At 36.9% G+C, this 12,276-nt stretch overlaps 1 protein-coding gene across 1 annotated transcript in view; it reads right to left on the bottom strand.

The window, feature by feature from the left end:
- MPP7 (MAGUK p55 scaffold protein 7) overlaps positions 1-12,276 on the bottom strand; it is a 146,524-nt gene that overhangs the window by 32,486 nt on the left and 101,762 nt on the right. The window contains exons 8-12 of the mRNA XM_053957095.1: positions 5,487-5,568; positions 4,354-4,439; positions 2,460-2,534; positions 1,633-1,829; positions 1,046-1,110 (exon numbers count right to left, since the gene is read on the bottom strand). Coding sequence (XP_053813070.1) covers positions 1,046-1,110; positions 1,633-1,829; positions 2,460-2,534; positions 4,354-4,439; positions 5,487-5,568 — 505 coding nt within the window. The remainder of the gene's footprint in view (positions 1-1,045; positions 1,111-1,632; positions 1,830-2,459; positions 2,535-4,353; positions 4,440-5,486; positions 5,569-12,276) is intronic.

Below are 12,276 nucleotides of genomic sequence, written 5' to 3'. Positions count from 1 at the left end.
GGAGTTAACAATAGTATTAGGGCACACAGTCAGTGAAATGGAGTGAAAGACAGAAATTGAAGATTATCAGAAAAATAACTGTTATTGTCAAGCTTCAGAACACAACAACCATAGCAAGAAGTTAGGAAAATTGCAACAGAAACCTTGGTGAGGAGTTTTTAAAGTCAAAAGCATTTAGTTTGGCACTTAGTGTGCCAGCATCCACTGTCTGCCATAGTATCCATACTTTTTCTTTCATTGTTAGATAATGAAAGGTGGTTGAAAATATTAGACCACTTTCTGAATACTTCTAGTTGAACTCACAATCATGTTTGTATTTAAGATTTAGATCCTGCTGTAGCATGACAGTTTCTTACATTGCTCACTTTGTTATGAGCCTGTACAACTGAAAGAAATAACAGGTCAAGTAAAATATGCAATAATATTTAAGACAGATGTTGATGTAAATTCCAGTGAACAAAAATATTTGTTTCAATGTATGTGCTTTCTTTGAGGTTATTTTTCTTATATTGTGCAATTACTATATTTAAAAACAGAGACTATTAAGGATGAGTTTGTTTAAAAAGCAGTAAGAAGCGATTCTGTGAATGTGTATCAATGAACTCAATGTCCTGACTTTTTAAAAATTCTATTGCTTCATCGAACACAAAAAATTATCAACTATATGGGGTAGAGAGGGGGAGACCATCAGACCTTCCATCTTATTCTATAAATTTCACTGTGTTGATGCAGTCCAAATTACATAAACTGATGAGCCAATTCTGTACTGTTTCAACAGCAAAAGAATACTCTTCAACCTTTGAAATACTACATATCAAAATATTAATTGCGCTCAGTACTTCAAAAACAAAGTCAGAGGTCTGGAAATATTTCTAGCTTCTTTTAAAGCTTTTAACGACATTATTTATATTTATTTTCCTACTCAGACAACGGGATCAAGAGGCCATTGTGCCTGGGAGAAATGCATCCTGTAGGTGAAACAAACTGCTATTTTAAAAAGTTAGAGAGGTGGAGTATTATTTCTATTCCAGGTTAACAGACTTACATGATTTTCTGTTGGAAATTTTCAGTGGCTGAACCTGCACTTCTGGTCTTCTTAATGCAAATCTCCTATAAAATGGGAGGTGGTGGGGAAAAGACACAAGCTCCTCAGTTTTCACTGCAAATTTGGGATTAATAAACACTTAATATCATGAGACTATTGCAAAATATACAGAAGATTTTATAAGAAATTAACTTAAAACAATGCAATCTATTCACAATCTAAAAAAATTAAATCTTGCCTAAAATTTTTGTAAGGTCTCCAAAACCTGCTGCAGTTCTTATTCCTGCATAGTACATCAGTGTGAATGCAGATACTGATGTGCTATTTTCCATATGTTTCTTCTTTCAGTCTGGATCAGTGTAATCCTATCAGGTTTTGTCATTATTAATTCTAGCCAGAGAAGTAAGGAAATCCAGAGTATGTCAGCAACATGTTTCCAAGTTAGCTGTCCTGCTGCAAATGCACGTTTATTGTACCCATGTAATCTATGAGTATTACACATGCCAATTATGCTAACTTAACAACTCACCAATTAGTCTCTTCTCTTACTGCAAAAAATAAAGGAATTATGCTTCTCAGTAGCTCACCTCTCCTGGAAATGCTTTGAAGGGATCAAGCCTGCTCTGGGATTGGCATCACCTTCATGTTTGGCTTGCCACCAGGTTGCATCATCCTGGCTCATGATCTGAAGGACATCTCCTTTCCTGAAAGCAAGTCCAGCTTCTTTACAAGGAATTGCTTTATCTTCATTAGGATCATAGTCAAATAAGGCTCTGATAAACATCTGGAACAAACAGTTTGATCTTTAGAATCAAATATTAAATACAATCCAAAGGTACCTTCCTCTTCTGTTTCTACTGTTCAAAACCACTGAACTAAATAACGTAAATATTTACTTCTGCAAAACATCCTTATGGATGTCTAGCATTGGAAGTTCATATGGGAATGTTCAACTCATTGCTTCTGCAACTGCAGTCTCAGTGGAGCAAAGGCTCTGTGACTCAAGGCAAGCAGGACTTGGCAGGTGCACAGTGTGCCCATATGAGGAACAGAGGAGAAGATACTGTTAAACCAAGATGCTATCAAGTGTCTTCTAGTTTGTGAATGATGGAAGGAGTATTGGAACCAAGCCAGGTCCTTGCAAAAGGTGGAAGATTACCTGTCAACTACACAGCTGAGAGTTCAGGCTCAAGAACCATGTTACACCCACTCATAAATTCAGCAACTTCAGTGTACTGAAGTGTACAGTGTGCTGTCATGTACAGTGTACACTTCAATACATGTACAATACTGTCACGTTACAAAAGTTGAGTCTACAGGTATAAATCACATTCTTGGTTCTGTCATCCAAGCAAAAAATACATATCCTCAGCACAACAGTTACTGCCATGGCTTCTGAAATAGTCTTGCTTACCTTGCCTTCCTTCATTGGCATTTCTTCCTTCACACTGGGTATAATTTTAAATGTAATGGCTCCTTGAGACTGAGCCTGGTGAACATTTGAAAGGAAAATACACTCAGAATTAAGCCATACATTTCAAAGAAATCTTAGAAGATTAAGAAATTCAAATGAATTTAAAAGGATATAATGAGTCTATCCTCTCCCAAGCATGATCTCTGGAGTTTAACAGCTTCACTTAACCAAACTTTGTATTACAAAAATTAAAATACCCACTTAAAATGTTTGGATTTATTTGCTTCTCTGGTGGGGCAGATGGACTGCTAAAAACTGTGACCTGCATGGTTCAGAGGTTCCATTTCTGTAATGAAGGCAGGAGAAAATGCTACAGCTTAAATGTATGCATATTAGAAGCAACTGCTGGACTCCTGGCACAGTTTGGACATCCCTGGAAAAATCAAACTAACATTTCATTTTTCAAAAAAAAATTATAGAAAAATTCAAACAGACTTGTGCCATATTTATCATACAGAGGTATTAGGGGTGGGATTTATTCACTTGGCAACTTTAAGAAACTAGAAAAGCAAAACATATTTGAATAGACGACGTGTACTAAATGGAAAAAAAGCCCTTCGCTATAAATCTTAAAGCAAGTTAGCCATCAGCAACCACCTCATCCATTCATCTTTCCCTATATCCCACTTAAAGTGTGTCTGGCTGCATTTTACTTATTAACCACAGTATATTCCCACTGCCTCAGTGACATTTTGCTATTGAAGGAAGTGCTAATCAGTTGGAGGCTCTGCTACTATTGCATGCAGCCGACAAGTTTCATAAAACGAGCAGATTGCAACAGCCAGCCAACGATTTAAGCAAAATGGAAACAGGCCTGTCCACTACCAAGCGAGACATTCTTCCGCCACATGTCTGCGATCCAAGGCTCGCTGCTTGACAGGCAGCAGCCAAGGTCTTATTTCACCCACTGTAGGACTGGAATCAATAATTTTGTTACTTTTGAAACAAGCTCTAACTAGCTTTTGATGTTTATATGGTACCTCAAAAAGGTAAATGGGGAAATTGTTCACACCTTTTCTAGTGGTATTTTGTTTCTAGACATTTTAAAATATTAATTTTTGAAGGAAACTATGGTTCTGTAGGGAACATGAAACCATAAAGCAAGAATGAATGCCAGCAGGCTAGCACTTGAATGATCTTGGTTCCTGAACCAAAACTGTAAGACAGCTGCTCAATTCAGGAGGACAGCAAGGTATTCATGTATATAGAAAACCCTAAAGCATAAATAACAGAGCTATAATGATCCTCATCAATTTCTTTGATGTAAAAATATTAAATATTTCTGAAAAAGTCTAAATTACTTAATTTGCAATAGTGTTTCTATAATGAGAAATCAGGCTGGCTTTACGGACTGTGCAGTTTAGAAGAGCGTAGAAATAAATATATATGGCTATGTACTGTAAATCAATGTCATATAAAATCTTCATATACCAGTTATACAGTCTATCTAGTACCTATCTAGTACCTATTTTAATTAATTGTCACATGGAATGACAATGAGTTATTAATGAGTTATTAACTAATACATTTAAAATAGTTCGAATTCAACAGATCAGGGTGGGCCTTAAAAACTGTAGATTACGAACTGCAACACTCTGCAACATATTTATGGCAATATTACTGTCTTTAACTCTTTACAAGTAAGCTCTAATTGCATGTATATGTAATGCATGGAAAATCTCTCAATGAGAAATGACAGGTTTTTAAATGATGGCACTGGAAGAAAAGCCATTATAGTAGAATATATTTTTTTCTAAGAAATACAGTAGAAATCATAGGTCTCATTACTTTTTCTTAACTCTCCTAAATTAATTTTAAAATGTTTGGTATTTACCAAAATATGTATTATTTCTTCAGGCTTTTTATCATCTACGGGAATCCCATTGACTTCCCTCAGTTCATCACCAACATGAATAAGCCCTACAGAAGAAAGAGAAGCTGTGAAACTGTAGCTATGTATGACACAAAAACTGCCATTAACATTCAGCTTGTTTCTCCCTTGTTCATGTATGTTAAGCTCCAATTTTCATACACTTTAAGCTCGAATATAAAAACAGGAATATATGGTAAACTAACAGCTACTGTCATCTCAGACAAATTCAATAAGGTGGTTGGTAACCCTGTCTTCCTCCTAAAAATGAGTACCACCTTCTCTACAACTTTTCCAGACTTCCATGCAGATGTTTGAAAAATATCTATGTCAATTATTTTTCTGCTTTTTTTCTATTCTACTACTTGCTTACTGCTACACAGGTACAAGTAGTGCAAAGAGCACTAAGGCAGGGAATGCTGATTTGTGGCACAAATGTTTGCTAATCTATCTATCTATCTATCTATCTATCTATCTATCTATCTATAACTAGATTCACTCCATTACTGTATCTAAGGGTGAAACACAGCTGTCCTAGATTTTCTTCACTGAAAAGAGACACCTTAATGTATGATTCAGGACTCCTTGCTTAAGTTTTTGCAGACACTGAGCATCCCAAACTAAGCAAGGATGCGCTGTAATTTTGAGAACTACCAGTGGAAACTCCAAATGGATGTCCTAATATAAAATAATGTCAGCACCCCAAGTTCCTCCATCAGCCGGTTGGCATATGCCATCATGGAATGATTCTTGGGGTGTCTAACACAGGGACAGGAGTAGGACCTGATGATCTTGATGGGTCCCTTCCAACTCCACATATTCTATGATTTATAAACAGATGTCATCAATTGGAAACAAGCCATGATATATATAAAAATCCCTCTGTATGCACTTACTCAAAGATACCTTGCTGCAACTGAATTGGGGAAAAAAATCAGCATACTTTCAGCAGTATTGAAGTATCACTTTGGAAGACTGTTCAGAGCCCAAATACTTCTGTTTGTGATAGCGAAGTATTTAATTTCTATAAAATATGCCATTTTATCTCATCTTATTCTGAGTTCTTGAATGGCTAATGCCAAACAGCAACACCTTACCACTTCTATCTGCAGCTCCTCCACGCATTATCCTGGCCACCACAATTGCACCAGTATGTTCATCTCTTTTAATAGTAGCTCCCTTGGGTAAAAAAAAAAAAAAAAAAAAAAAAAAAGAAAAAAAAAGAAAGTTATTTGGTTTATCTCAGCGTAATTTTAATATACTACAGTAAAAAAACATTTGCTACATAAAACTGCAAAAAGCTGACGTATTAATATGTGATTAAGCCAGAAATTATACTTGCTTATGAAAAGAATATACAAAATGTGTTACTCTATTCCTGTCCTCTTAAAATGCGTCTTCTTTTTCAATCAGAAGTAACTCATGCATTCTGTGAGTACACAGGTTTAAAGAAAAAAGGACAATGATGGAAAAAGTTTGCTTTTCAATTTAATGGCAACTGCAACATACCCTACTTGAGACTGCTACTAAAATTGAACTAAACTACTGCTGTAAATGGATAAATTGTTGTTCCTACATTAAAATAGGCCATACTACATAGTACAGGTACAGAAGGTATATATATCATTGTTCATAATTGTTGCACTCTATGCTCAGAACTCACTGTGCACCCTTTTCCTTTACAGTGTTATCAATAAACAAACACACATTTGAGAAGTGCCCCTGAATGTTGGAGCTCACCTCGAACACTCACAGGACAGAAATGCAGAGGAAGGGAACATTTCCTGAGTTAATCATGGCTGTTTTCATACATTACACATAGACAGCACAGGGCACTGAGGTGAAATGACATAGTGTAATTAAATTTCCAATGAACAGCTGTCTAGATGAGAAAAATGCCTTTTTAACAACTGCAAGGGTGCACTGCAAAGAGGCACAAGATGATGGGGAAGCAGCAGGCAGCAGTAGTGCCAAGTGAGAAGGGACACGGAGGTGCAGAGCCGCTGCCTCAGCTGCAGCACCAGTCCTTTCAGGCAGAACTGGGGGAGCCAGGGAGGAAATGCTGGCCCTGTTCTGGGAGACAGAACAACAAGTACTAATTTGAAGTTTATAATAATACCTGGAATGTTTTACCTATTTTAAAGTAAAAATGATTTTGTTGGTTTTTTTTTTTCTGAATATATCCATCAAAAAAAAAAAAAGAGCAGCACTAGGATGCTATAGAGGCAAATATAAATACGGGACATTTCCACTACACCGTCCATACAAAACAGGCTCTCCTAATTAATCAAGAGAAAAGCCTTCATCAGAAAGGCTGTATGTCTTTTACCTGGAAGTAAACACCATGAAATGCCACCAAATTCAAAAGGCAACCAAGGACTAGCAGACCTTCCCTGTGATCACCCACTACCCCAGCCACATGCTGATGTGTGGAAAGTGGTACTTCACTTCACTGGGCTCTTTAGAGAAAAAAGCCTGTGTGCACTCAAAGACCACACTACTGACCCAGACAGCATCTGGAAGTAACAATAAGGCTCTTGTCCAAGTGGAACAGTCACTTCATGCTCTATGTGATTATCACTACTGGCACAAAATGAATTTTCCTAGCACAGATTAACTGATCTGAAAGATGGCCCCACAAAGATAACAGGTAAATTGGAATTTTCATGCAAAGGACAAAACCAAGTTCAAAATGCCAGGAAAATTATTTAACCCAAGTTTGCTCACTGTCAGTATCTCCTCTGTGGCAAACCCAAAGTGCATGGGCAGGTCCATGAAAAACACTACTTGAGTTTACATATTTGTACCTTCAGTACATAATTTTACAAGGGGGTTCTATAAATTCCACCTTCCTCCCAATTTAGAACTCTTAAATCATCAAACACAAGTGGATTTCTTTTCGAAAACCTGAAGAGCTGATTTTCTGCAAAAGCAGCTTCTCTTGTACCGCTGCCAGCCCTGCTTAAACTATGAGGTATATATAATCTGGCAAGAAATTCTCCTTATAAGATGTTCAGCTCCAGTACTTTCAGTTACATGTGCAGTGCAGCTCCTCATTTAGAGCTTTAAAAATGGAAGAAGGTTAGACTGGACCTTGAGAGCTGGAAAATATTTTCAGTGTTGAGAGCCAAAAGTGTAAGTTACCCTAAATGAGACATATACAGATGTAATAGCATAGCTCAGTTTAAAATATTTCTAAAGGGAAAAATAAGGAGTTTGGGAGCCATATGGTGATCAGACTGAGAAAATGCTTAAAGGTATACCATACAAAAGCACTAAAAATAATACAAGCTCCTTCAGCAAGGCTCTTCCACTGTTTTTTAGTTGCTTCCTCCCCCCCCCGCATTTTTAATGTAGTATCACTCATGGGTAAGCACTGCTCAGGGTTTCACAGATGTGAACTTTATTAGTTCATCCATTTATCTGCTGGTTCCAGAATATAAACATTTTAAGTCTTTGTTTTTTTAAAGAAAGAAAAACTAGCCCGTAAAATAAATTACTAATAAGAGAATTTGAAACATCAGTAATATTGTTGCATACCTCTCTATTAAACAAAAGCACATGCAGATGATAAATGCAAATAAATATTCCAATAAGCCTTATTTTAATTCATTCTCTATTGAAAGTGCAAACACAAGTATCAGTTACCTACCTTACAGTGAGGAGTTATTTAAAAGTTGATGTCCACTTATATGCAGACTATGTAGACTAAAGCTAACCCTACATCCAAATCCCACCTAAATCCCACCAAAAAAAACAGCTTGGTTCATCCACTACTGTGAACTGAGCTACAGGGACTAGGAGTGTGAGGTAAATGCAAGCTGTTGCATCTGCAGGGACTGAATGCATAAATGACTCCTTTAATCACCAAAATTCATTTCAACCAAGTTCAGCTATGGAAATCAGGTACATAGTTCAATTTAGGTGTCCGGGCTACTTCTGTAGCTCTGGAGACTGAATTTTCCTTTCATTAAGTCAAGAATCTTAAACAGATGGCATGCATCATTGTCTGGAGCTGCCTATTTTTCTCTTTACTATAGACATGGCATGGCATAAAGATTAGTCTTCAAATGGTCAGATCCATGTGAAATGAATTTTTGAGACAAAGAAGCAACCATCTTAATGTGAAGAAGCATCCAATTCAGAGTACCAGCTGTAACAAACCTGGAGTATTACTTTTGGAAGCTGGAAGTAGTAGGAGGCTGGGTGCTGAACCCTGGTAGTGTGGATATCAGGAATGCTAACTAGGAACAGGGCTGTGGCTGAAAAAGCTTTGGAGAGGTAGGCATAAGTAAAAACTCTCCAAGCTCTCTGATAAAAAGCCCTGTCAGAGATAGGTGAATTTTGGATTGCCTCTGAAAAGAGATGCTTCTACTTCTCTTTATGTAAGGTACAGAGGTGTTCCAAATTTCTTTGCTAAAACAAAACATCCTAACACAATTTCACCTCGCTTGAGCGAGACACTGCTGGACACTGCTAACAGAGCATTAAAAAAAAAACCCAAACCCAATACTGTGGAAGGATTAACAAAAAGTTTAAAACACCTCTCTCAAAAAATTGGGGGAAAGTTCAGCACTGACTTCTGAATTGACGAAATCTGGCAAACAGAAGGCCCTCCTACAAACCATGTGTTTCTCTCTCTTGAAGTGATTACTCCTGGGAACTCAGGCTTCATCAATATATGATTAACCCCGGCTAAGAACTTTGGTGAGGTGCTTAACTCAGAGAAAAGCACGAACAGGAGAACGAGAGGAAATGTGGTGCACTTTTACATAAAAATGGTCACTAGGTATATTCCAAAGAAGTTAAGAGAGTGCCTAATTGCTTCACATTGAGTACTGCTGAAAGTCATCCAAAGGAAATGCAATTCAGAATGTCCAGGGTTTGCAACTGACATAAAGCTTGTGGCTTTGCAGGAAAACAATCTCTACTGCTTGGGTACATATAGAATATGAGCCTGTGTCTGGAGTGGAAGAAAAGTTCAAAGAGCTCAGTACCTTCAAGTCAAGAAATGAGACAATCTCTATCCCAGTAAAAATACTGTATAGTACCTCCAATCTCAAGCTCAGTTGCTTCTAAAAGTAGAATCCTGATATAATGTTGCACTTGGAAGTCAGACTTTTTGACTGGAGAATGAATCGATTAACAGAACAAGCAGACTCTTTTATCTCTGCTAAGAATATCCAAGACTTCAGAGCAAGTTCTGAAGGAAAAGCCATTAAAAACACATGGAAATAAATAGTAAATGAAATTATAATTAGTTTAGTAATCATAGATCATGGTGTATCTTCCTTTAGTAAAATAACTTTGGGAAGCATAAACACACAAGATCTAATATACGTAGTATAAGCCTGTCTTCAGTTATTCTGCCAAGCTGTATTTCAGTAAGACCTTATCTGAATTACTATCCATGTTTCTTCTCACCCCTACCTAAGGGGAAAAAAATCTAGAGATGACAAAGACAAAAATAATAAGTTTGTTATGTATTGTAGTGATGGTGTCATAACAAGTCACTATAAATCTGAGACAAAGAAATTAATGTTTGATGTGAACATGAATGATGTTAAAATGGATTGACAGTGCATTATTGAAGAGGAGGAGGACACTGTACTCTCTTCTTTCAATTCTTCTTGGAGAACAAGTAACAGGACTTACCATAAACAAAAATTCTTCTCTAACAAAAATAAAACATCAAGATAGGCTCAGGATCTGGCAAGATCACAAATACAGTTTTCCTACACAGATAAAGTAAGACCTTAGAAATATTGGAGATTTCACATATCCAGTTAGTCTGCTCCAGTGCTGGACTTCCCAGCTAATGGACTACTGTTAATTCTCAGTCTAAACCTCCCAGGGTGACCACTACTCTGTGTTTTAGCATCTTTCACTGCTGAGGAATTTGACTTTATTGTCCTTGTGAGCTCCCCACCTTCAAGTACTTGTACACTTCAATTAGCTCTCACCCTTTGCCTCTTCCTAATAAAAGGTCCACAACAGATTCTATTGTAAGGCTGTTTTCACACTGGCAAATAAACAAAACTGTCTTAAACTAAAGAAATTAGTTTGTTCACATGTTTTATATTTTCCATTACTGTTGTCATGCCTAGTAAAAATCTAAAACCCTTTCTCTGTTACCTCTGTAACACAAGAACTGTTAACACCAACAGTGTTGTTAACTGAAATCTGCAAGTGTGGATTTAAGAGAGTGTATAGGTTTTGGCTGGGATAGGGGTAATTTCCTTCATGGTAGCTCCTATGGTGCTTTGTTTTATGTGATGAAAACAGTGTTGATAACACAATAACACATGGATAATTTTAACTATTGCTCAGCAGTGTTTTCACACTGTCAAGGCTTTTCTGTTTGTCACCCCACGAGTGAGGTGGCTGGGGATGCACAAGGATCTGGGAGAGGACACAACTGGGACAGCCAACCCCACCTGAACAGAGGATATCCTACACCATGTGCTGTCATGCTTAGCAAGAAAACCAGGGGAAGAAAAAAGGAGTGAGGGATGTGTGGAGTGATGGTTTTAGTCTCTCCAAGAAACAATTACAAGTGATGGAGCCCTGCTGTCCTGGGGATGGCTGAACACCTGCCTGCCCAGAGGAAGTGGTGAATGAATTCCTTATTTCACTTTGCTTGCACATGCAGCTTTTGCTTTACCTCTTGAACTGTCTGTCTCACCCCACGAGTTTTCTCATGTTCATCCTTCCAATTCTCTCCTCCATCCCACTGGGGAAAATGAGTGAGTGGCTGTGTGGGGCTGAGCTGCAGGCTGGGCTTAAACAGACACACAGGTATCTGGAAGAGCTCAGTGTCCCACCGGAACGAGGAGGCAAGAGTGGAATTTGAGGAACAGTCCAAGGATAACCTTTGGCTTAAGCAAGTGGTTTCTTTAGGAGAGCTTAAAATCTAAAAGGCCAATATACAATGTATAAATTTCATAGAAGTTTTCAGAAAATATCTGAGTTATGTTTTGTAAGTTATGATTATCCAATCCATTTTGAGATACTATTGAACTCCTAAGTCTTAGTAACAAATCATGTTTGTAATATGAAACTATGTAAGTTAAGATTTTATTAAGCTTTTTCTGACAAATCAAAAAAATTAGTGTTTTTAGTGTTATAATTAACACTAAAAATAGGCTCCTCAATTAGACTTCACTTCATACTGTATATTCAGATTTCCACATACTTTTCAGAAAGAATAATCTTTCTGATACTAAATCCTAAAGCAAGCTTGTTTTCTTTCTCAAATAATGTCTTTAATAAAAAAACTACAAAAAACTTAAAGCTGTTACTCAAATATTTGAGGAAAAATATTTAGCATGTTAAAACAAAGTAAGAACTTTCCATATGTCAAACTTGTAATTATGCTCATAGGCACCTACAGTCAGTCAATAAGAAAACTGATTTCTTGTTTATGTATGCCAGAAATCCATTAAGAATTAGAGTGACAGTAAGATATCTACTGTGGGACAAACTACCCCTGTTTGTCTAACAGAAGCAGCACTCTCCCACTATCGTCCCAAGTACAGAATGATGACCTTCTCAAAGTAAGTTTGCAGGTATTTCTCCAGGATTGCTGTCCATTAAAACAAATATTCAGTATAACATAAAACAAACCTCTTATGGTTTGCAGGATAAAAAGAACATAGTTAAATTTTATACAAGATGACTCCCACTCTACAGCAAATAAAAAGAACCAAATCAGTAAAGCACTTTAATATTCTTGTAATACAACCTAGGTTTACTCCTTTCATTTTTCCAGATATCCCCATGAAGATATTAACTTTCTAGTATTCATAATGCAAAGTACAACAACAGACATTTTAAATTTGCCCAGATTTCAATTCAAGTATTTTAAAATATGTTTTCATGCTTTCT

The sequence above is a fragment of the Vidua chalybeata genome, chromosome 1, assembly GCF_026979565.1.
Source record: "Vidua chalybeata isolate OUT-0048 chromosome 1, bVidCha1 merged haplotype, whole genome shotgun sequence".
Lineage (NCBI taxonomy): Eukaryota > Metazoa > Chordata > Aves > Passeriformes > Viduidae > Vidua > Vidua chalybeata.
This window is presented reverse-complemented; position numbering and strand designations above follow the sequence as displayed.